The sequence below is a fragment of the Ipomoea triloba genome, chromosome 9 (genome assembly GCF_003576645.1).
Source record: "Ipomoea triloba cultivar NCNSP0323 chromosome 9, ASM357664v1".
NCBI lineage: Eukaryota > Viridiplantae > Streptophyta > Magnoliopsida > Solanales > Convolvulaceae > Ipomoea > Ipomoea triloba.
Genome location: NC_044924.1, coordinates 4,315,632 through 4,340,328, shown reverse-complemented (window position 1 = coordinate 4,340,328; position 24,697 = coordinate 4,315,632). Strand labels below are relative to the sequence as shown.

Here is a 24,697-nt window from a genome sequence, read left to right as displayed (position 1 = left end):
AATATAAGTGTTATTTAAAAAGATTTCATTTAATATATATATATATATATATATATATATATATATATATATATATATATATATATATATTTTGATGTATTAATTTTATTTATGAAAAAAAGGAGCAAAAGTTTTTAGACCAAGTTCTACCTTGTTCCACAATATATGTACTTGTCCACGCACACAATAATATGTCATGATTATTATTAATAAAATTCTTATAAAAATACAATTATTATAGGACTTGCCGACTTGGAAAATACAATAATATTCTTTCATTCTCAGCTAACCATAACCAGAAGAAAAGGTCAAAGCAACCGAGAACACAATTCACTCAAAAAAAGACATCAAAATCAGGAAAAAGGAATAAAAATTACTTTCTTTCGTCTCTTAGCTTGTTCACCGTTTCTCTCATTCATTCATTCATGGATATTGATTTCTGGACCTCTCGCCTCGCAGCTGCCAAGCGGCAATTCAATTTGCAGCATCACCATCACACATACTACCATAACAACACCTCTCAATTGGGTTTGTCTCTTTTTTTTTTTCTTTTTTTCTTTTTTTCTTTTGATCGATTTGGAGTGCTTTAATTCGTTTAAAGATCGGATTTTGTTGTTGTTGTTGTTGTTGTTTCTGGGTGATATGTAGATCGGCTGAGCTTAGATGATTTCGAGGTTGAAGAAGAGGCCCGACCCGATTTCCCATGCCCGTATTGTTATGAGGACTTCGATATTACCTCCCTTTGCTCCCATCTGGAAGACGAGCATTCTTGCGACTCCAAAGTCACAGTAAGTTCTGTTTTCATCAATATATACAACATGTATCTATATCTGTTTCTGTTACTCGTATTTCATTTTTTTTTTCCTTTAAATTTTTAGATGTATAATTTAATGTCTGAATTATTGGGTTAGCTTCTATTGATGGGAAAAGTTGATCTTATCGTTCTGGAAATCTAATAAGTTCTTTTATGGCCAAAAAAAGAAGTTTTTTTTTTTAAATTTTTTATTGGGGTCCTTTTTCTTCTATTCCCTGAAGAAATTTTGCTATTTTTGATTGAAGGAAATATTGGCAATATACATTGTTGCAGAGACTATTTATAATAATCTGTTAGCGAGCACTCCTTATCTGGTTGATATGTTTGATGGTCTGATTGAGTATTCATGTATAAGGAAATCTATCCTCCAGAATGGCAAATATTAGCCATTTGTTTATAAAAGAACATATGTGGTTTGTTTAGGTAATGGGTATCCATGACGGGATATGATTGGATGATTAAGTAAATGCTAGAAAATTATCATTGAAGGGTTGTGTGCAGATAAGCTTTTTTCCCGTCTAATCTAACACACAGCATAGGAATCTATTTCGTTATGCATTTATGCCTGCCCTTGACGTAGGGGAATGGTAGTGTTTAGGTGGGAACATAGCTTTTAAATTTTCTTTCGTTTCATTAATTTGATCATGTGGGGCTTGAGAATATTGAAAACCCTAATAGAGCTATATTGGATAGGGTTGAAAGGGTCAACTTAGGCAGTGTGATTTGAAGCTTAATCTTAAAGCTTCTGTCTTTTGCTTGCAGGTTTGTCCCATTTGTTCTGTTAAAGTTTCGAGGGACATGTTAAGCCATATCACACTGCAGCACGGACAATTGCTCAAGATATCCTTTGATGTGTTTATTTTGTTACTTTCTGAATGAACTCTTCTAATCCCGTCAGGCAGCTGCTTCCTGGGAATATTTAAGGTTTCCTGAACTTAAAAATACTTGCAGCGCCGTCGGAGGTTACGCAGGGTTGCGATTCCCAGCAGTCAGGCACTTTCTTTATTAGGAAGGGATCTTCGGGAAGCCCATCTACAGGTGCTTCTAGGAGGCAGCGGGTATCGATCGAACACCGCAACTTCATCTAGTGCCCCTAGTGATCCCTTCCTCTCATCTCTTGTGCTCAACTTCCCCGGGTCTGAAGTCGAAGAAATTTCAAAATCTGTAGTATCCAGTATTGAGGACAGTCCTACTAAGAGTGCGGGATCTGAACACATATGGAAGTTAAGGTAGTTATTCGAATCACTCAAAGATGGAAATGCGCACTCTTTTGTCACTATGAATTCTACATTTCTGTTTGTTTAGCCGTGTATATATACACGCTTACAAAACCTTATAATTCCACTCTCTTTCTATTCCATTAATTCTTGCAGTTTGGATCCATCGCTAAGTTATGAAGAGCGAGAAAAAAGGATAGAGCAAGCCACTGGAAGGGCTTTTTTTATCCAGGATATGCTTGCCTCGACTTTGTTAGCTGACTAATACCAGTAAGTTTGAATTTTGCAAATAATAGTGACTGAACAATATAGATTCAGATAAAAGGGGTGATCTCGCTGGGTTGAAATAATTTGGTTTATTAAACAACCCGGCACATGCCTCGTCTCAAAGTCATATTACTGATGTATAATTCCCAGAATCCTCCCAACAAGAGGTGTTTGTCCCTAATGATAACTGTAAAAATCAGCACCCTCTCTGTATTTTCTTTCCAACTTTTTGTTTGGAATTTATACTTAGTTGAGGTTGCCACTGTAAATCTGTAAACTTTGAGAGGATTTTTAAGGTCTGCACTTGGCAGAAATGTTATCAGTAAGAAAATTTTGTATAGGATTGCTGTTCAGTGTCTCTTTCACCCCTTACCCCGCTTCTGTGCTGTTGCTGAGAAGGAAACGAAATTTCCCTTTACGAATATACAATCTCATTTAAACAAAAGGAAATGGAAACATGTGCCAGGCAGATGAGGAGCAAAGAACAGAGATGTTTTGTAATATTTACTTAAAATTTGAGTTGCTTTCTACAGGAATTGATTGAACATTTGAACTATACCACCATGCTGTTATAAAGAAAAAGAAATCTTTCACCTCTACCAAATGGTTACCTAGGATTGAAGGGCGACTCGCAATTTACTTCATCCAGTGACTTTTGACACGGGGGCTCTGAGGCTTAGAATTAGTCTAGCGTAAGAAAAAGTATACAAGGCAGGGATTCGGCGACTTTGATTCTTACATCAAGGAATCCTCAGACAGTATTGTTAGGAGTGAATACTTCACTTTGATTCTTATTCTGCTGTCCTCAACAAAGAGCCTTGCGCCTGTGACCATCCAATAGCCAGGCGAATCCTCAGGGCCTCTCACCATTTCTTTTGTGTCGACAAAGTGTGACATTTTTGGTGGCTTTGCTGGTGTGGGAGGGCCGGCAGGATAAATTGCTGAATTCAGATCAGCCTTGGCTGGTTTTTCAGGTGGAGTGAGCTTTGTACTGAATGGCGTGGTGATAAGCATTGATATCAGTCCTGACTTTCGAGCTGAGTTTGAGGGTTCGTCCCACTCTGCCCTTCGGCTTAATGCAGAGGACACCATTGAGAAACCAAGCCTCAGGAACAGAACTTTTTTCATGCCAACAACCTTCACCTCGAACCAGGCCTTGGTCACAATAGATGCAAAGTCATCTATTCGTGCCCCTTGATACTCGATTGGAGCTGTGCAAACATGTGAAAATATGCTCCATTTAACCGGTTCAAAGTAGTCTTGCTGAAATTTCACATCAATGGGCTCATAGGTGTGATCATCTGTCAGTTGAAGGCTTTCTGGAAGTGCTGATAAATGCTGCAGATGGATAGCTAGGTGATCACTCCTTTTACCTTCCAAGTACAACCGAATTCCAGTGACTGGCCGGTTTCCAGAGTCAACCTGCAAATTCTCATTGTTAGAGCTGCAAAGAGGAAGATATGACAATCCAACTATTATTGGTAAAAAAGGGGAAAACAATTTAAGTTATTTAACCATATAAATGGTCAGAATGTTGACAACAGCTAATGGGTTAGGAAGCAGTGATCTCTCCACTTTCTTTTCTACTTGTACAACTCTTATTACCATTCAACTATAGAGAAGATGCAATTGTAAAGTTTAAATGTATACTGTTTGCTTTGGCATACAAAAGTTCACCTTCACTGTGTTAACAAAAAGTTTTGGACCCATAAAAGTGAACTGCAATGACGGAGAAGCCTGCTTCCTGCGACGATGAACAAGGGGAAGATCACTGTATGCTGGCGCCCACCGTCGAGGTAACTGAAATTCTAGAAATTGAAGGAGTTCCTCTATTGGCGGTTTGTCTGCACAAGTATTGCTTATCAGATACCAAAACTGTTTCAATTTCTTATATTTGCAACTGCTAATATTGTTTCATAGATGTATCTATTACAGTAAATCGGAGCACTACTATACAAAAAGATTTCTTACTCAAGTAATCAACTACATACTCAAATAGAAGATGGTATTACTGGCAATGTACTACACAAGTTATTGCTTATTTTATCAAAGGAAACAAGAATGTCTCTCATAATCTCATGGCCATTATTGTCCAATAAAGCTATCTAATATAGGAGAGTGTAAATAGAAAATCGCTGAGAATGTACAGTTAGACATACTCACATCGTAGGTATAGATTAATTGCATGGCTTAGAAATCCACTGCCCTTAACTCCATTCAATAGTGAAGCAATAGGCACAAAGGACATTGATATGACATTAGGAGACTGTGACACTGTAGAAAGCCACTTACTATGACTTTGACCACAATCACTGCCACCCCGACGAACATGAATGCTTACAATATCCTGCACCAAAAATATCATGTCTTAGCTTGAATTTATCTTTGATTTTAAAAAGCTGCACAAAATGGTAATGCTAAAAAAGGTGCTGCTGTAGAAACTGAAAGCATACATTGTTCTTTGAGTGGGATGTGATAGACGGTCTCATTGAGCTTGCAAATGGTAAACTGGGATCCCAGAAGATGGACTTTTCATCCTGTGAACAAAAAGAAAGTACCATCAGTGCATCAGTTTGAAATTACAATTATTATGCATCTGAATCTATGGTCTTTGAGAGCATGTATCAGGAGATCTAAAGAGTCCTAAAATAGGATTACCTTCAGTCTTTCATTAGAATTGTCAGGATTTGATTTTGGGCCTTCACTTCCATCTTCAGAAAACTTCTCATCAGCTAATTGTTTTAACAATTTCTGCACCTCAATAGGTTCAAGAGTTGATTTTTGAAGCTGCTTTATGTGGATTACATCCTTTCCTCCCATCTTTAATCCAACAACAACATGAGTGCCATATTTTTCAATGAACCTGGAGAATCATGCCATTAGTTTCACAGTCAGCAATTTCCTACAATTAGAGAGTATCCTCTCGTACCAGCTGGAAGTCACATTCATCATTAACACAAAAATCAGAGAAAGATGTTTGAAAACATTTTTCTCTACCAACAGCAGTGGCAACTCCCAGTTCCTATCCTACCTTTTAATAGACTCTTTATTCAGATAATTTCTGTTGTTTCAGTAATTGCTTATAAAATACTCAATCTGTTAATATGTCCTCCTTGGCATATAAAAACCTCTAAAGTAAAGAGCCATTTTTGCCTACAAATGTGCTTCATATTAAAATATCCTGCCTTCTGAGTTGTGATAGTAAGCATTGTTGAAGCAATAAGCATAAGAATCTTACTCAGCAAGAGCAGGAGGATCCCAAGAAGAAGGAACTTCTCTTCTTACTTGCTCACATAGAGTAACATGGCAGCGCTCCAACTCGACATTATACAAGGTAATGAACCAACCATCAAAAGCAACAAGTTTAGTGCTAGCAGCATCCTTCTGCCAGCACCCTCTGTGGTCAAACATTGTGTTAAATAGACCAGAAGGTATTTTACCAGATAAATCCACGTCCTGATTGAATTGCTCCGACATCTGATCACATTTGGAAAAACATTTTTCTTAAATGATTGAATGATCAAGTCAATTGATATCATAATTAAATCTGAACTTTCCAATGCTACTTTTGAGGTCAAGGATCAAAGTCAAGTCTTCCAAGCACTTAAGGTCAATGAAAAATAGAAGCAAAGAATAGTTGAATAGACGTAAAATTCTCAGCATTTAATTCCAAAATTGAAAAGAGAAATTCAAACATTCATTTATTCAGTATGCAGAATGGAAATTTGAAAGGTAAACAAATATGATATATCTCCAGCATTCATCAATATAATTTCTCCGTGAACGAAATTAACATAGGCATATATATACATGCAACTAAGAAATTTACGAATGAATCAGAAGTTTCCAGAAATTACGTACCTGATTAAAGGTAAGAGCATCGGAGCGGAACCGGGTCCGTTCACCTTTATCACACTTGATGGAGGTGGAAACATCGCGGACGACAACGCCGCCGGGCATAATCAAGTCCTCTGTGGAGCTCCGATCAAGCTCGATCAGCCCCGACCCAGACGGGCCGGGCTTGCACGCGGATAAACGTATATCCGCCGCCATATCGTACCCGAATCCCATAACGGAAACCGCCTTTTCCGCCGCGGTCTGTGGGTCCATTCTGTTATTCGGATGAAACGCCATGGAAGAACAAACAAAGCTTAGATTCTAACGATCTACTTGTATGAGCAGTGTGGCTTTTTGAGTTTTTGTAGTGAAAAGTCGAGGGAGGAAGAAAGGTGGGGGTCAAATGACAGCTATAGCCTTGCTTCCCGTGAGGGTTTTGGGAGTAGTTTGGTTGGTAAAGTCATTTCAGGTATTTAAATATTGAGGGAAAATGGGGAGAGAGGACAGAGACGGCAATATGGAATTTCACAGGGGCGGGGAGAGTAAAGTTATGCATTGCGCGTTGGAGTAGGACGTTGACTTTGACGATTGACGTCATTAACCCAACTTATTAAATGGGGCATAAAACTTTGACATACAATATAGATTGCAAGTAGACTAGTTGACTTTGACTTTTTCTGCCACGTCGCAACACAATATTATTCTGTTCACCAAAATATCAAATAAACCCTCAAATTAATAAGCATAACGCAATTAACCCTCTAAATTTAAAAAGTTTCAATTACACTTTAAAATGATAATCTATTGATTAGACATGCCATTTATGATTTAACGTTTTAGATGATTTGAAATGTATTTTCATTTATGAATTGATACTTCTTCTTTCTTTTTTTTTTTTTAAAGGAAAAGAGTCAAATAAGCCCCTAAACATTCATTGAAAAGTCAATTAGATCCCTAAACATTTAAAAATTGTAATTAAGCTCTTTAACATGTTAGGTTGGGACAAAAAAGCCCAAAAACTGATAAATAACCTGCTATTGTAGGTCATTTTTTGTTCAGAGAAATATTTGGCTATGGGCAACGATTTTGCCATCGCCGGTCGCCATACTCCAGCAGAAGGCGACCAAATGTAATTAAAACTTTTTTTTTCAATTCAGAGGCCTAATTGTAGAATTACTACTAAGATGATGGATTATTTGACTTCTTTCTTTTTGGGTATCCTTTTTGAGTTCTAAATTCTTAAACATTTCCGTAGTGTTTGGGTTAGTGTTCATGGGTTAAATGACCTATTACATGGGCCTTGAAATGGACCGAGCTACGACTAAAAAGCTTCACAGGATGAGATTATCGAGCCCAAAATCAATAATATACCATAAACCACATATTGGGCCAAGAACGAGATAATGCGTTCTTACATCAGTTTGATTTATAATGTTTAGTCGATTAAAATACTATAGTTTCAAAAATTTGAATTTGTTATTGGGCTAATAACCTTCGAAACAAAAGAATAAACCGCTAGGCCTAACACTATGATAGAAAGGATTTAGACCGACCATTGTCCATTGGAATTGTTATACCATAGACTAGGGTATACCTTCCGGCAAATTATGCTGTGGACCCAGGTCCACCTTGTAAGGTGGACCTGGGTCCAAAACTACGTCGTTTTTGTCTCTCTTCTCTTTTTTTTTTTTTTTTTTTTTTTTAATTAGTAAACATATTGCTGAATATAGAGTTGTCCAAAAATGTATAGATGTAGAGGTTTCAAAGTGTGAATGTAGAGTATAGAAATCGTGAATGTAGATTTATGATTGTGTGAATGTAGAGTTGCCCATAAATGTGTGAATGTGGAGGTTTCAAATTGTGAATATGGAGTATAGAAATCGTAAATGTAGAGTTATGCATGTGTGAATCTGTAATAGAGTTAAGAAGTTCTAGCAGCTTGTAGCCCTGTAATGTGTGAATGTGGAGTTCTCAAATTGTGAATGTGGAGTATAGAACCTGTGAATATAGAGTTTTGAATGTGTGAATGCATAACAGTGGTAATATAGTTACTAAACATATAATTCTGTAATGTGTGAATGTGGAGTTTACAAATTGTGAATGTAGAGTATAGTGCATGTGAATGTAGAGTATAGTGTATGTGAATGTAGACCCAGGTCCACCTTGCAAGGTGGACCTGGGTCCACGGCATAACAACCCATACCTTCTAGTCATAAATTGTGTGAGTTTTTTTTGTTTTTTTTTTAATACTTCTGACTCTACTACAATATAGTATTTGTTCGTAACGCTTTCACCGAAGTTCAAACTTATGACATCCTATTTTTAGTATTGGAATTGAGAGTTTATAGAATATAAATTGTATTTCAAGTCAAAACACATAAATTATTTTTATGGGGAATTCATCCCAATACCTATGTATATATAAATAGATCAGAGGATAAAAGTTATTGGCTTAGGATTTCTATACATCTATTATTTTACTCAATTGAAACAATATTACAAAGTATCCTTAATCTTTTTTCTTTTTTTTTTTGAAAGAGTATCCTTAATCTTTTAAGGTTGTGGTTTTAAAGTTCACGATTCTTCTGATTTGACTGATTCCACAACTCTATTGTCTATACCACCTTTTCTAACGTATGATAAACATCATTTAGTAATCTTTAATTAACTACTAGTTGGTTTTAATTACCTAGCTAACGGTACTTGTTAACATTATTATTTAAATATTAATTTCAACTTAATTGAGAAGCTATATATATTCTAGTAGACCCCTCCAAAACCTACTTAATTTAATGCCCATCAAATTGTTCCGAATTCTGAACACAAAAATGCCCAGTGGAAACAAGCTTTAACAACCCAATGTATATAAAAGAAGAATAAAATGAACAGTCGGTGTGAGGAGGAAGAATCTTTCCCCATAGTGATATGAAAGAGCCAAATTCAGATGTATGTAACGTAGAAAATTGTCATCATATCATGATTATCTATCTAACCGAAGCGTCTTTATCAGGTGTTGTTTTCGTACAGGAATTGAATTGAACACTAAAAGTGGGTTTAGTTGTGAAGAAGCTTAATTAAGTTTCATACTTGAAATGGATTCTTTAATTATTTCACTTAGCTGTCTGCCTGTTTGGATCATTAATTGACTAATCTCAGCTGTTTGTAATTAATGAATATGGTCTCACCACGCGACACCATGCATCATTCTAGACCACCACGTTAAAATCACCTAGGTTTTGTCAAACAAGTGTGAAACCAAGAATTTTATTTAAACCCCAATTGAGATTGTTGTGTAGTTGATTTGATAATTATAGCGTTCTAAATTTACCTACAAATGACTAGGTTTACAAGGTGTGCTTCACCCTAGGGCATACCTTGAATAGTTGATAAGGAATATACGAGTATGATTGGATGTATCCAAAGACTAGTCGGAATCGGCCATCTCCGAACTTCATTAACCCTATCTCTCGACTAGGACTCCCAACCCTAACAAATGCTCCGTACTCTCCATTTCTCACTAGCCTCTCTCGATCAAACTTGACTGGGAACTAGGAAGTTCATTAACGTGACCGGTCAGTCGGTTGCTAAGCCTTTTGCCTCACAATTAATTCAAAGATACTCCCTCGACAAAACGATCAGTCATTCTTACATCCCTTCACCTTTTCAGTCTCATATGAACACTTGACATGATAGTTCTGACCACTCAACCTACACTTACCACGTGCAAGACATATATATCGATAGTGCGACAAGTTCACCATGCGTTGCCTTATAAAAGGCACATTAACTACTAGAGGGAAAGATCGACCTTTTGACTCCTTCCACACATTAGACCCTTCTGAGCACCCTTTTTGTTTACCGATCTCATCAATGACCTGGAGCAGTCATATTCATTCAGGTTTAACAACAAGACTACATAACTACTAATCCAAACGTATACCTCGGTATTTTTCACATCGATATATAGTAATTGTCAGCTATTACAATACAGAAGCATATTAATTGGAATTGTTTAGAGAAACCTTACGCACCACAGATTTTGACCCTAAGTTACAAAGGACGGCAAATATGTAATTTAGTATAGGTAGCCATTATAGTTATCAATTCAATCGTTTTATCAACTTAGTAGAAGTTGCCTTTAAATTACTACGTCAAGTTTTTGTTAAAAATCAATTGTGTTGATTTGGATATAATTAATGAATGCATTTTTGTTTTGGTAAATACATACAAACCGTATGCTTATAACGCGGAAACGAAGACCGGCGGAACTCACAGGCCACCAGACCGAGAAAAAAACCGCATCCAAACCTTAAACGTGAAACTTGACAGAACGACCGCGTCGCAATTGTCAAATGGTAGTGTTGACAGGTACCGCAAAAATAGGTCATGTTCTAAATGCGCCCAACATTTTAGCGTTATTTTTATTTAATAGTGTGGTCCAGGAAACCCATACAATTAATAAATAAATGTCTTGAATATATATTTATTTATTTTGGAGAGAGATAGAGAAGAAAGATGTACGTTTCTTCTGGTTGTAATGTGCTGCCGGCTGAAAGAAAATAAATAAATAAATATATTGATAACGTATCTGGAAAGTCAATCATGTTATCCAAAGTCAGCAATAATTTCCGGAAACCTTTTTCAGCCGTTTGATCGAACGAAAATAAATAGGGATCGGGAAATGATTTTGGAGACATCGATGATTATCAGAATCTTATTCGGTTGGTCCGATTCAATATTATTTAATTTGTGTTTTTAATTTAGTCATGGTGCTGTGGTTGTTTGGTCTGTCGACATCACCAATGAAATTTTTTCTTCTCCTTTTTTTTTTTTTTTTTTAATAAAAAAGAAGAAAAAATCTTCTAAAAAAAATCAAATAGCAGCCAGCAGGATCTGTTGGTCATTTGCTGCTAGGAGATTTTCTTGCTACTGGGAGTACGTACTTAGATTATTTTACACTCCAATAATTAAGAAACGAACGAAACAAAACCCACGGCAACATTACTAGCTTTATTCTTTCTTCTTTTTTCGAGAAATAAAACTTTGAGATTTTGAAATAAATAAATTAATAACCTGACTAAAATATTCAAACAAACAAACAAAAAAAAAGAAAAGAGAGAAGTGAAAAGTTAGTTAATTGGCACGCGTAATGACACATGTGAGGGATGGGCGTACTGCAAATGTGGCTGCTGGAGAGGGAAACACGAGTGCATTATAAGCAAATTAAATTAAGAAATAAAAAAATGAACAATAATTGAGAGGGAGGGGGGGCAACTTGTGAAATTAAATAATTAACGGAATCGACATGTCTTTGGGGCAACCTTTTTTACGAGAATGCTTTGAATAATGGCAGCATGGCGGCCTTAAACAATTCGTAATCATAAATGCTTAACAATGTAATTATTATTCTAAGTGCCTCTTCACACACACGCATATCTGCCGACCATATCTTCTTCCTATAACCTCCTTTACAAAAACTAATTTATTTCCTTATTATTTTAATCATATATAGAAACATATACCCAGCAACCATTTCCCTACTGTTTTTTATTCCATAAATCCATATTCCAAAAATAATAATTACATCAACATAAATGAACTCGATCATCCGATCCTTATTTATTAACTCAAAAGGCATGGACAATCTTAGTGTTGCTAATCAAATCAATAACATAATAACATCACGATTCAAAGTTGCAATTTTAACGGGTGTAGCATATTTGCCTTCTTAGTTTGAGATAGTTGAACAATGAAAATAAAATTTACTCAGAGTATAGCTTTAGTAATATTTATGAATTATTTACTAATAAAAAAGGACAATTTATATAAATGTGTAAATAACATAGTGAGTAATTTACGTTTTACACTCAATAGGTGTGAAATGTTTGATAATTATGCCAAAACCAAAAACTTTGGCGTGATGAGAAAACCCGGTGGTTTTGGACAAAACCATGGGCTAGTGTGGAATATGGGAACGGATCCCTATTACGCGGCGAGAAGCTGGGAGCGGGCCGGACAGCCGTTATGGTCTTTGTTCCTTATCCTTTTCTTAATACCCACTTTCATACTTGTGTTGCATATTAAAACATATCAATGGGACTTGAAAAGGAATCGAGCATAAATGTTTACCTCGGAATAAACTACAGACTCTTAATTTATTTATTTTTTTATAAAAACAAATCGACAGTAAAAATAATTTTTCCGTTAAGAATGCGAATAATCAAAAATTAAGATAATGAAATAATAATTTAAATATTGCGTATTTATTTATGTATACAGAGCTCACTTATAGGCTGGGAATACTGCAATATATACGGATTGATTGAGTAGACAGTAGTGAGAGAGATGTACGTACGCAATTCCCCACGTGTTCCAGTGAGGTAGTGCCGTCAACAAATTCGACAATACACGTCACCCTCCGGGTCCCACATGAGCCATTTGGGGCGGCTATTTCCCGTCAGTCAAACCCATTGCTTCACAATTTCTGCTATATATATCGCCCCGCTCTCCTTTCTTGTCTCACAGCCGTACGCTTTCTTTCATTTCCATGTTTCTATCACTGAAGCCCACACACACCATTTATTTGTCCAACCGGAGCGTATAATTATATAAATATTTTTGTTGTTGGAATGGCTCCCAAGGAGAAGGGGACGGCGGTGGCGGTTACGGCGGCGAAACTGCACGAGATTCGGAAGGAGCAGGTGCATTTTAGGGGGGTGAGGAAGAGGCCGTGGGGGAGATATGCGGCGGAGATTAGGGATCCCGGGAAGAAAAGCCGGGTTTGGCTCGGGACGTTTGATACGGCGGAGGAGGCGGCTAGGGCGTACGATAAGGCGGCGAGGGAGTTTCGGGGTTCCAAGGCGAAGACTAATTTTCCGGTGCCGGAGGATCTCCTTCCGCTCAATTTCGCCGCGCAATTGCACGTTAAGAATAGCGTTTGTGAGAAGAACGCCGGCGGGAGTCCCAGCCCTAGCAGTACTGTTGAGTCGTCGAGCGGCGGCGGCCGTGTCTCGCCGGCGGTGATGGCGGACTCGTCGCCTCTGGATCTAAGCCTAGGCGGCCGTGCGCCGGTGATGTTTCCGATACAGAATCACCCCCAGCGCGTGGTTCATCCCATGGTTCCCGGCGCGTACCCGGCCGGGGTCTATCCCGTTAGCCAGATAGTTTATCTCAACGCGCTTGCACGTGCCGTGGCGGTGAACCCTCCGCTCAACCGCCAAACCGAGACGCTCAATTTCTTCGCCCCCAACGCCAACTGTGGGGACCACAGCGACTCCGACTCTTCATCGGTCATTGACTTGAACGCCGGCTATGTCGAACCGCGAAAGGGTGGGCCCATTAACAATTTCGATCTCAACCACCCACCGCCAGAGAGTCTCGGAACCGGCGCTCTTTAATATTCTAAACTCCAATCTCTCGAAAATCTTTTTTATTTTTTGTTAATTTTAGCCTTTTAGGTGTAATTTCCTTTTCATTAAACCAAAAAAGGAAAAAGCAAAAAAGAGGTTGTAGGATATAGGATAACGGCGAGTGATTCCGGCGATCCATGAATGACGCCGATCATGTGAATACTTTAAAGTTGATCTGATCTCCCTTTTTGCAACAGAGAAAAATCCCTATGGTTTCCGGCTGTTGTTTTCCAGCGCTCATCTTTCCGATGAGCCTGCAATTCTCAATCTTAATTACATCTTTAATCAGAACAATTTTCCAGTTTTTACATACTCCTTATTTCCAATTTTTTGTTACAAAAACACAGATCTGTACAATTATATTACAAGAAACAGATTAACGTGAAAGCTTGTTAAAGATTGGTCGGCGCCGGAAGATCCGGATTTGGCGGCAACCCGGCGATGAGGGACCAGTGGGGTACGAGGTGTTTAGCACATAAAAGATTACTTTGAGTGTCGGCCGGACTTCCCGCCACGTGGTGCTGTGCGTCCCATTTTGGAGGCTGATTTTTTTTTTTTTTTAATGGACGGGACGGCTACAAAAGATAAAGTTGTAATAATAGAAGCTTTATGCTACGTTTGGATGGATGGAAATCTTTATCATCCAACTGCTTCTCCGTATACCAATTATTCCGTATTAGCTACTTTTGTCAAACAGCGCCAACGTCCTTCATTCTAGTATAAAGTCCTACACGTATAATTTTTGTGTACCTGATATTACGTTTAATTTAACGCATTATTCTTCTTGAAACATAACAAATAAATGTCAAATAATATTAAGGTGCCGATTGATAGTTCTGTTGTAATTAATACAAATCTAAAGTTTTATTTAAAACTATTAATAAAAAAAATACCAATGTTGATCTAGACAGTTAATTTTTCTTACAAATCTAAATTTGAGTTGCATGAAATCTCCGCCCCTTCAATTATAAATTAATTAAATAATTAATTGTTGAGAGAGATTTAATTAAGAAAAATAAATGAGAGTAGGTAATGGATTACATGGATACAAATCCTAAAACTAAAAATCTAAATTTCACTAGTAAACATTTATTTTATAATCAGTTTCTCATTACATACTTCAATTATTTAGTTCAATTTTTAAAACTTTTTACAATAAACAATCGTGGGAAATTGGATATAGGTGATTGTAAATTAATTATTATTTTTTATTGTTGAACACTATCTTCACCAAAATAATTTAATGGAATGAAACCCAAAATGATTTGTCCTCAAAATATTTTTTTGGTGGGAGAGAGAATTGGTTGGACCACTAACATGAAATGTGGCACGTATGGAGGCTAATATAGCTGTGGCACAATATTAATAAATTGTCACCAAAATATAAAATTCCCAAATTGAATTTGAGAAGTAAAAAGAAGATAGAATATATAAAAGAGTAAAGGAGAGGGAAGAGAATTGATGCTTCTTACGTACTTGCTGACAAATTCAACACAGCTAACTACTATGACCTCCCCCCCCCCCCCCACCACACCCCACTGTTGCCCTGCCGGCGTTTACTCCTTTCTTTATTCCACCACTCATATTTACCCCTTTTTTTAATGAAATTTGACGGAATTTGTACGATATGACACGTTATGGGTTACCTACTAAAACATTTACCCCCTATTCTTTCTCCAAATAATATTTGTTTTTCTTTAAATATTATTTAATCAAAAAGTAAAATGTATATGGCCATCTGTCTAAAATCAGTTAATACTATCAACTAGTCAAACCTACTATCCAAACTTAATTAACTATCAGTTAAGAACTATTTACCAAATCTCCTCTATTATTATTATTATAATTATTATTATTATTATTATTTTTTGTGGCAATACAGCTATTTATCAAGGGTGGCAATACAAGACACAAAAAAAAAAAAAATTGCACAAATTATTATTATTATTTGTTGTAATCGGTGCCCTGTTCTTCTAGGGACTTGAGTGTAATTAGGAAATCTTCAAGGGTAGTATGGGAAAGCAAGCTGATTTCTACTTTCTTTTTCTTATTATTCGCGAACACAAGTCCATTATTTTCCACAAGGTGTGGATCCCACCACACCATTTTTTTTATTTTTTAATTTAATTTATTTCCTTCGTTTGGAAGCTTGGGTTTGCCGCGGTGGGAGGTGACGTGTCGGATAGAGACGGACAGCATCCGCCGGCGAGTAGGGCTGCGTAAGTGCAAAGCCGTTTGGCGTAGCGGTGACGGGGGCGTTAGTGGACGCGGGCCCCACAATTTGGACAGCACGAAAAAGACGTGTAAACCCTTCGGCGCCACGTTTGTCGCCAGCATTGAAAAAAAAAAAACTGTAATAATTGCGAAATTTATTTATATTTTCTGTGTTTAATTTTAATTTGAAAAGGAACAGAAAATGCGTAGATTCAAAATGGAAAAAGACATGTGAAAGCAAGAAACAAGGAAGGTGGGCGCGGACGGCTGCTTCTCTGGCGTAAATAAGCAAAGAAAATAACGTTGTACAACCTGCCGTTAATTAATTATGAATTTGTAATATTCTGGGCGACACACATTATCTTCTCTGTGTCTAAATCGTGACTCACTATTTAAAATTTCAAACTTTACATCCCGGACTATTTCAAGGTCCAACCCTCCGCCCTCATGCTGCAACAATTATTTAATATTACAAAAAAAAGTATCGAATTAAAATCTATATATTGCATTATTTCAGGATTCACTTATTTATATATTTATTTACAGCGATATATTAAACATATATTTCACCTATGTTCGAACTCTAGAGTACATTTCTCAACTTGTTAGTTCGAAGAGTCTGCTCCGTCTAGACAAAAAAATGACCATGAAGTGTCAATTTAAGTTGTCCCATAAGCTTGAATAAACTTGGTAAAGACACATAGCAACGCCGGCCTAACTATACTATAGGCAAAACTGTCACGAGCCGTTGTTTGCAAAAATTTTGACATGTGTTCAGTGTTCTTATCCAATGCTATAAAATTCGATGAACATTTGGAAGGAGGGGGAATTTTCAATTGGTACTTTCTAGACACTTAATGAATTGTTAAAATTTTAAAGTTGTTCGATCTTGGAATCTCAAATTATTCGATCTAGTGTATTAAAATTTATATAGACCTAAATTGTAAAAATATCATATATAACTTATAGGCTCAAAGGGCAACCCTACTTGCCCTACACGGGCTAAAAATGCACTTGTAAGCCTTGAGAGGTTGTGAAGTGCACTTGTTAGCCCCCGAAGGTTGGGAAATGCAATTGTCGACCACAAGAGGGTTCACAAGTTCATTTCCCAACCTCTTGAGGAGCTTACAAGTATATTTCTTGACATTTACGGTGATAGACTAATCTTTCGTCATATTAGTGTATTTAATTCTTGCTGTGTTATAACATTTCTTAAATATGATTGTGGTACTTATGTGATTATATTGATTATATTCCTCTTTGTTTAATGTTCAACCTAGTTTTATAGAAGATCAATATGATATTTATCTGTCAAGGAAGACTTTGACTGCCATAATTTTGTGTGGGGTGCTTTTTAAAAAAAATCAAAAAATAAAAATAAAACAACCCTTGGTAGTGATAACTACTATTACAACTGTTACGGTCAAAATGATGGCTACTACAGCCACAACTGTTAGAAAGATTGATCCACACCAATAATTAGCTGTTTTTAATTATAAAAATGTGGTAGCTAGCCAATGCACTTCTCGGATTCTGCTCTTTATTATCTATCACAAAATCTCCCCTTAATTGAGACCAGCTTTTTAATTGAGACCAGCTTTTTAATTAAGGTATAAGCTTCATAACCTATAAGTTAGCCGTGTAACATTCATATAAATCAAACAAGAGTATAAAACGCTTAGTAGATAAAATTGAGGATTGAAAATTGTACAAAAATGATACATCGTACTGTGAATAGGTAAGAGGCTAGGTATTAGGCGTATAACATGATATATAGCCCCAAAAACCTGGTGTAGAGAGGGGTCTTACATGTCTGCATTCATAAGTTGAAAGAGGGACAAGCATATCCCACTAATTCTTGTTCTACTGTCCCACATAAGATTACACTTGAAAACACTGGACCCATTTTTGTTTTTAAGGTATGGAACTTTTTAGGCCTCAACGCTTGTTTTCTTTACCCTGCCTACTTCACATGGGAACACAGTTTTACACTGGCCCAATTTCTCAGCCCTGCAACCTACCTGTAGTAATAATTTACAGTGTGCAATAATATGATATGTTATGTCATTCTTAGATTTACGAGAAAATTTATCATTGTTACAATGTTACATAAATGTGATTTATAGGTGAAGTTAGTCTTATGAACATCTAGCTGACAAAGAATCACAAAAAAATAAATTAGTTTGGGTTGTCCACAATTTATTAGCTCAAATTAAAAAGGTTAATAGACAACATTCGTAGAATGTATGTCAAATTAAATTTTCTAACATTAAATTGCAGAACCAACCCACAATTATTTTCCCAATTATTAATTTTTTTCTTTTAATAGAATGATGTTTTGTTGTACAACATCTTAAAAAAATAAAAATAAAATAAAAAAATTGAATGTACAAGTTTAGATGAGGAATGTGAAGGGAAAACCGTTTCTCAAAAAAAAAAAAATGTGAAGGGAAAACCTAGTCAAAGATATCACTGGTGAAATTGCTGCGCTACGTCAACGCAAAAGCCACAGGAATGGAGGCGTGACGGAGTCCACAAGACACGACACGGGAAAACAAACACACCACAAAAACGAAAAAACACACTGCTAACGTACGACCGCCGTAACGGCTCGTCTCCTTCGTCAGACAGATGGTGGTCTCCACGTTACAACTCCCATCATTAAATACATCTCAAAAACTTTATAATTTTTTCTTTCTTTTTATCAATAATACCTATAATAAATAATAATTGAACGATATGAGCCCGTGACAAAGTTGATAAAGTCTGTGTACGATATAAATGATATAAATGAAAGCTCATAATTAAGATTTAGAAGCTAGAGCTGTGTTTTCCACGCTAATAGTATGCACTGTAACCCACACAAAAATTAACAATAATAAAATATTATAAAGATGTGACAACACAATTTTTAATTTTTTCTTTTTCATTATTTATCATAAAATTTCAATGAGAACCAAACGCATGAGAAGAGGGTTACAGTCTCTTTTGCTCAGTGGCTCAGACCCTAATAGCACCCACTGAACCATCCTAGGCAGACAAATTCACTTTGTAAGTCAGCATGAAATAAAACCCTATTTGAAGAAAATTTACTTTTTCTTCATAGATATCATCATCAGATTCTACAAGAGTTTTAACTCTTTTTTGTTAAATGCTTAATTAACCTTAAACTTTACATTGTAACACATTGGAACAAGATTTTAATTAACCTCCAACTTCCACATACAACTCAGTTAATTATTGAATAATAGATCAGAAGTAATGACATATGATTAAGTTTTCTGACAATTGTTATAATAAATGCCATGGGCTATTTGTAAGTATCAGACATTGATCTTCTCATATAATAAACCACTACAAGTCACAGTAATTTATCTATTCACACTATCCTGTCGGGCTAATGGGTGTACTAATAATTTGTTAATTAAGTAAATAATTAAAGAAAGAAAGTTGGGTATGGAAATGACGGCCGGTTGGTAGTGGGGGTGGGAAAAGGGGGGAAGAAAAAGAAATGATGGAGTGAGGGGTGAGGGGGGAATCTGTTGAGACTGACTTTTCTTTTTGTGTCTGCCTGGCTGCTGTGCAGCTGTTTGCCGCTACTGCAAACGCTTTATTAGGTATACAAGAAAGAAAGGAAGAAAAAACAGATATTTTTACTGTTGTGGGGACTTGCGTGTCTCGCTACTCTTCCATCTTCATCTCCCATCACTTCACCATTTTTCTCATAAATTTGTCAGCCTCACCTCCTGTCCTGACATTTTCAACCTCTCATACCCCTCCACTTCTTTGTCTTCTTCACCCCCTGGTCCCTGCCTCACTCACATTTTTCACCATCTTTTCTTCCCTCCATTCTAACCGCATATATGCCCTTTAAAAAGTAAACTCGGTTTTGTATTCAGCCAGACTAGTTCAGTTGGTTCGATATGAATTATTTTGAGAATATAGGAATCATCGAGAAATTTTGAATGATTAGAAGTAGGGATCGGAAGACCATTTTGCGTGCAGAATGTACAAGCAAAGGGTCAGGTAGGAACTTAAGAACTAACCAGTCCACACCAGGATTTAGTAGTCTGACTTTAGTTGGAAACCTAGTGTATTAAGAAAATTGAGTTTTCTGTCTGGTGGGACTAGTTCAGTTTGTTCTATTGAAATTACACTGGAAATTTGGGTGTCATTGAGCGTCGTTAACTAATCACAGGCAACAAGACCCTTTGTGTGAAGAGTGTACAAGATGTGAGAACTTAGGAACTAACAAGGCTACTCACAATTTACTTTATTTATTAACTATTGTGATGGCTTAATAATTTAACGTTAGTTGAAAACTTAATGTATTAAAAATATGGGTTTTCTGTGGGCTGTTTGTTTTATATAATTTCTGCTACCCAGCTGCTTTCTTCTTTGGCTGTTTCTGGAAATTAAGGATGTTTTCTGACCGATTCAACGCACAATGATTACGATGACTGGATCCATAATCGCATTCCATTAACTAAAGTACGTATAATCTAGGCTACTGTATGAGGGCCGCGGGCCGCCCATGCCATCCACATTACCCGCCCATTATTTATATTCTTTGATTCTTAAACTGTCATTATCGGTGCCACTTATAAAGAATCCTTATCTACAACCGGTGTCTTGTCGGCTGTTTTCACGGAAGAGTTAACGTAAATAAAACATTACTATATTCATCTCAACACCGCAAATCTTTTGACTCCTTTTTTATTTTCTTTTAACCTAACCCCCATCCTCTCTACATGTATTGTCATTTGTATCCCTTCCACATTATTCTTATTATTATTATGCAATTTATAAATATTAATCTCTGACTGACCATTTCCATATTTACTGTTTCACCTAGATTGCGTAACATTTGGTCGAAGACCCATTTTTGGAGGGACGAACTTTTTAGCTAAAGTTTTTTTTTTTTTTTTATAGATTTGATAACAACGTTTAGTAATTATCATAAATTATAGATTTCTTTATTTGTTATATTGCATCACGTATGTATGTAATTTTTTATGTTTATTGATTACGTAAATCTATTATTTATTGTTGGTTGGCATAATTTTAATAAAAACTAAAATAGGGGAAAATTGATATATTGTCGGTCTCCCCTTCTTTCTATTTGCGAATTTAATATGTTGCAAGTTGGCCAGCAGGCAACAGGATTCATTAATTAGTCAAAGGAAAGTGATTTAAACTTGGGAAATTGGGAATGCAACAGCCACAAAACAACGTGGGATGCAACACCATATTTATTTTAACGTAATTAATGGGGGAATACTGTGATCAGTGATGTATTACAGTAATAATTGTTTTAAAATTAAAAGTAAAAAAAATGGTTAGGAGAATGGGAGGAGACAGAAGAGTGGAAAATGAGGGGCGCACATGTCCCACGCTATAATGAATATCTCTAACCCTAACCCTAACCCCAACACCCACTACCCCATCTTATCCATTTACACCTATTTTTCGGGACTAATTCCCTCGCCCCCACCCTACAATGACAATCCATCTTCTCTAACTTTTTTATTTTTAATTTATTACATATTTGTTATTTATGTACTTGAACACGTAGTGTTATAAGATAAAGAGGATTGATTCTTATAAGGTGCACGACACATATGCATAGAATGGTTCATAACTCATCATAATAACTTATAATTTGGTTGTCATATTTTAAATAGTCCCTCTGAATTTTGTACGAATACTCTATGCCGAAAAAGAAAATAAACGTACATATAATTTTAAAAATAAATACAAGGGCTTCACTTATTCATTAACTTGTTATTTTTAAGCCTATTGACTAGCTGTTAAACGATTTTATAACAGCTACCAATAAAATAAGTATAAAGAAACAATAACATTTTTATAAATAATAAAAGTTAAACAAATGTTATTGTCATTTCTTCAATGGTAAAAATTGACCTTTTTTTAATTGTTAAACGTAATTGCCCATGAATTTTATATATACCAACTAACAATTGTTTATTATAAAGATGTAACACAGGAAATGTTTGACTGTTATGATTATAATGAAGGCTGCAATTTTATTGGCTACTGCTGTTACTACTTTATGAATTGTTTGAAGGGCTGTCTGCCCTGTGATGATAAGGTTTGGATTAATGCATGTATTAGCAAGATAAATAGATATTAGAAATTTAATGTTAAAAAAAAAAGAAAAAAAAAGAAAGAGGTCAGTGAGAGGCAGCCAATGAGAAGGTTGTAGAAAACCAATGCAGAAAATAGGGGAAAAAGGCAACACTTGCATCATGCTCACACGCTCGTCATCCCCTTTTCTCCTTTTGCCATCACACTATACTACAGTCAAAAGAATCTCTTTTTACTGTCCAGTATGTATGTCTAGCTTCCTCCTCCTTCCACAGCGCGTGCCACTTACTCCCGCCGTTATAAATACCGCCCACAATTGTAGTTTCTGTGTATTACGTACTATGAATCTACCAACGTTCCTTATTTACTTCAAACCCTAACGTTAGACTCTAATATTACATTTCATGTATAATTTGTAAACGATTATATTAGAATAAATTTTATCATGCGTATACCATTGCATAGTGATTGCAGGTCAAATTCAATATTTGTTTTATCAACTTTAGAGAAAATTGTGTGTATAAACTGACAAAATATGATAACAATCACTTGAGATCCAATGGTTTCTTCAATAGAATCTTGTGGATGCTTGGAAATGAAGAGCTGTAATGAAATTAATTGGATGGTTAAAATAACGTAATTTTTATGCATAAATTAAAATTGAGAAGCCATCAAGACTCAATTATGTATCCCTCTCAAAACTCAATTATGTATCTCTGCCCTTAATTTGTCAAAAATAAAACTGAGCGTATGAAGCTCACCTAAAACTTTTAAGACATATACTACCATAGATTTGCTTATGGTCATGATGAGATTGAATTTTAGGTTACTTTGTATTTCAATCATATCACTCTCATTTTAATACTACAATAATTTTTTGAGAGAGAAAAAATCCATTGACTCAAATGAACATTAATTAAGAGGGGAAAAGTATAATTTAATACTCCGTATCTTTGCATACCAAGTTACTTGGTTTTAAGTCCTACAACTGTCCACTTTATTTTTATGAATGATATTACAGGTGTTCCTCATATAAGGACATCGGTGGAGCAACCCATAGTAAACTTCTTATAAATTGTTTGGTAGTTGTAAAGTTTAAATTTCAATATCTATAACATCGATCTATGAACAACTTAGTAGTTGTGAGTTTTTATGTAGATTAAAGAAAGAGAGTTTACCATCTTATATATAATATGAGAAATCAAGAATATGATTCTAAAAACGTCTACCTAACTATAAGTCTAAAACATGCAAAGCACAGTCTACTGTAACGTACAATCAAGCTGGTAACTTCAAAAATAAGCATAAAAACAGTCATACAAACATACAGAATCCGCAGTTAACAGAATAAATTTAGTATATGAATTATGATGATCTGTTGTGCTGATATTTTAATGATAATTTCGTAACAATCTTGAATAATCTAATTAAGATAGTACTGCGGTCTGCGGGTGCTGATATCTTAATTATATCAACAGTACAACGACAGATCACTGTGCTTTAAAACATGGATTTGCGTGGAAAAATTCACTGCCCCTAAGATACCCAACATCAAAATACAATTCAATTATACACAAAATATTTAGCGAGATTTATATGCTTTCTTGTGCTGTTATTGTGCATATACTTGCAATGAATCACAATGAAGTAAACTAATTTAGATTAGCCTCATAGAAGATTTAATGTAAATTATTGTAGTATAATATATGCATGAAGGAAGATAATGGATGCATTGATCTGAAGCAAGAAAAAAGAGGGAATATTAAATTGTCTGATAAGATCTGGGCAGATTAATATTCATCATTATAAGGAAAATATATACAAGAAATTCATCCGCATAAGGAAAGGACATAATATCTCCAGAAAACTCCGGTCTCCCTGAACATGAAAATGGAGTTAGAGAATCATACGAAGTGTTAAGAGTAGAGAGGCTCTCAAAAGGGTTGATTTTACGTAAGAAAATTTTCACATCCACAACGGCGGCGGCTCGTTCAAGTCGATAGGCAGCCCGCGTCTGACGATAGAGAAGAAGTTGGCAGCGCCGCCGCCGGCGTCGGACGGCGGAGAGGCGGAGGGAGGTGCGGCATTGACGACGTTAGGAGGGACGACGTCCTTGAGGACTCCGGTCTGAAGAAACTCCCCGATCATGATGCGGCCGGAAGGCGACGGCCAGCAGCGGCGGTGGTGGTGGTTGTTAGGGTTGTCCGTCGGGAGGTTTAGATCGAGCGTGAGTCCAGGACGCGCCGCCACAGACGGCGGCGGAGGGAAATTGGTTTTAGCTTTTGCGCCCCGGAGAGACCTGGCGGCTCCGTCGTATGCCATCGCCGCTTCTTCCGGTGTGTCGAATGTGCCCAACCAAACACGGGTTTTCTTCCACGGGTCGCGTATCTCTGCGGCGTAACGGCCCCATGGCCGCTTTCTCACTCCTCTGTAGTGGCCCTCACGGGTGGACGCCATGGGAGAGAGTACACAGAGAGAGAGAGAGTATATATGTTTGGTTTGTTTAGAACGCAGAAACGTTAGCTTGGCAAACCTAAAAAGAGCAGAGAAATTAAAAAGAAAACACAAAACTAAAATAAAAATTAGAGAAAATAAAAAAAAAACAACCTTTGAAGGGACCCACCGTGTCACCCGTAATCGTCGGCTGGACGGCACGACCTCACCTTAAATAAACAACAGCGAGTTATTCCGTGTCGCTCATGACTTGGTCATCTTACCCCCTAAGGATCCACCGTTGCATTTTTATCCAACATCCATTAATACTATCCTTATTTTCTTTTCTTTATATATTCCCAAGATTCTTAGATCAGTGCGCTTTCTTGTAACCATCA

General features: G+C 36.4%; 4 protein-coding genes across 5 annotated transcripts; 2 read left to right on the top strand and 2 right to left on the bottom strand.

Annotated features, from left to right (window-relative positions):
- Positions 1-281: 281 nt before the first annotated feature.
- On the top strand, positions 282-3,980 carry LOC116029434 (protein DEHYDRATION-INDUCED 19 homolog 4-like). 2 transcript variants are annotated; one of them, XM_031271439.1, is made up of 6 exons: positions 282-528; positions 649-788; positions 1,577-1,654; positions 1,760-2,043; positions 2,188-2,301; positions 2,832-3,980. In XM_031271439.1, exons 1-5 carry the CDS (start codon positions 426-428, stop codon positions 2,294-2,296), a joined length of 714 nt encoding a protein of 237 aa, XP_031127299.1. In that variant the 5' UTR covers positions 282-425; the 3' UTR covers positions 2,297-2,301; positions 2,832-3,980. The 2 variants fall into 2 exon arrangements, with proteins under 2 accessions (XP_031127299.1, XP_031127298.1); XM_031271438.1 differs by lacking the exon at positions 2,832-3,980 and having other exon boundaries at positions 2,188-2,638.
- LOC116029433 (MACPF domain-containing protein NSL1-like) lies at positions 2,772-6,563 on the bottom strand. Its single transcript, XM_031271437.1, has 7 exons — positions 6,160-6,563; positions 5,537-5,775; positions 4,957-5,161; positions 4,752-4,835; positions 4,462-4,645; positions 3,976-4,142; positions 2,772-3,720 (listed from the first exon to the last, which is right to left on the bottom strand). The coding sequence occupies exons 1-7, from the start codon at positions 6,430-6,432 to the stop codon at positions 3,034-3,036; spliced, it is 1,839 nt and encodes a 612-aa protein (XP_031127297.1). The 5' UTR covers positions 6,433-6,563; the 3' UTR covers positions 2,772-3,033.
- Positions 6,564-12,643: 6,080 nt separating this feature from the next.
- Positions 12,644-13,856, top strand: LOC116031028 (ethylene-responsive transcription factor 4-like). Its single transcript, XM_031273458.1, has one exon. It carries the CDS (start codon positions 12,765-12,767, stop codon positions 13,530-13,532), a length of 768 nt encoding a protein of 255 aa, XP_031129318.1. The 5' UTR covers positions 12,644-12,764; the 3' UTR covers positions 13,533-13,856.
- Positions 13,857-23,610: 9,754 nt separating this feature from the next.
- LOC116030385 (ethylene-responsive transcription factor 12) lies at positions 23,611-24,406 on the bottom strand. Its single transcript, XM_031272615.1, has one exon. The coding sequence runs from the start codon at positions 24,321-24,323 to the stop codon at positions 23,832-23,834; it is 492 nt and encodes a 163-aa protein (XP_031128475.1). The 5' UTR covers positions 24,324-24,406; the 3' UTR covers positions 23,611-23,831.
- Positions 24,407-24,697: the final 291 nt, after the last annotated feature.

Bases quoted from the DNA above. Each gene is read 5' to 3' on its own strand.
- LOC116029434 (XM_031271439.1), top strand. From the start codon at position 426: ATGGATATTGATTTCTGGACCTCTCGCCTCGCAGCTGCCAAGCGGCAA. The intron at 529-648 runs GTTTGTCTCTTT...GGTGATATGTAG, and splicing joins TAACAACACCTCTCAATTGG to ATCGGCTGAGCTTAGATGAT. The intron at 789-1,576 runs GTAAGTTCTGTT...TTTTGCTTGCAG, and splicing joins CTTGCGACTCCAAAGTCACA to GTTTGTCCCATTTGTTCTGT.
- LOC116029433 (XM_031271437.1), bottom strand. From the start codon at position 6,432: ATGGCGTTTCATCCGAATAACAGAATGGACCCACAGACCGCGGCGGAA. The intron at 4,646-4,751 runs GTATGCTTTCAG...TTTTTGGTGCAG, and splicing joins CATCCCACTCAAAGAACAAT to GATATTGTAAGCATTCATGT. The intron at 3,721-3,975 runs GTGAACTTTTGT...GAGAATTTGCAG, and splicing joins TTTTTGTTAACACAGTGAAG to GTTGACTCTGGAAACCGGCC.
- LOC116031028 (XM_031273458.1), top strand. From the start codon at position 12,765: ATGGCTCCCAAGGAGAAGGGGACGGCGGTGGCGGTTACGGCGGCGAAA.
- LOC116030385 (XM_031272615.1), bottom strand. From the start codon at position 24,323: ATGGCGTCCACCCGTGAGGGCCACTACAGAGGAGTGAGAAAGCGGCCA.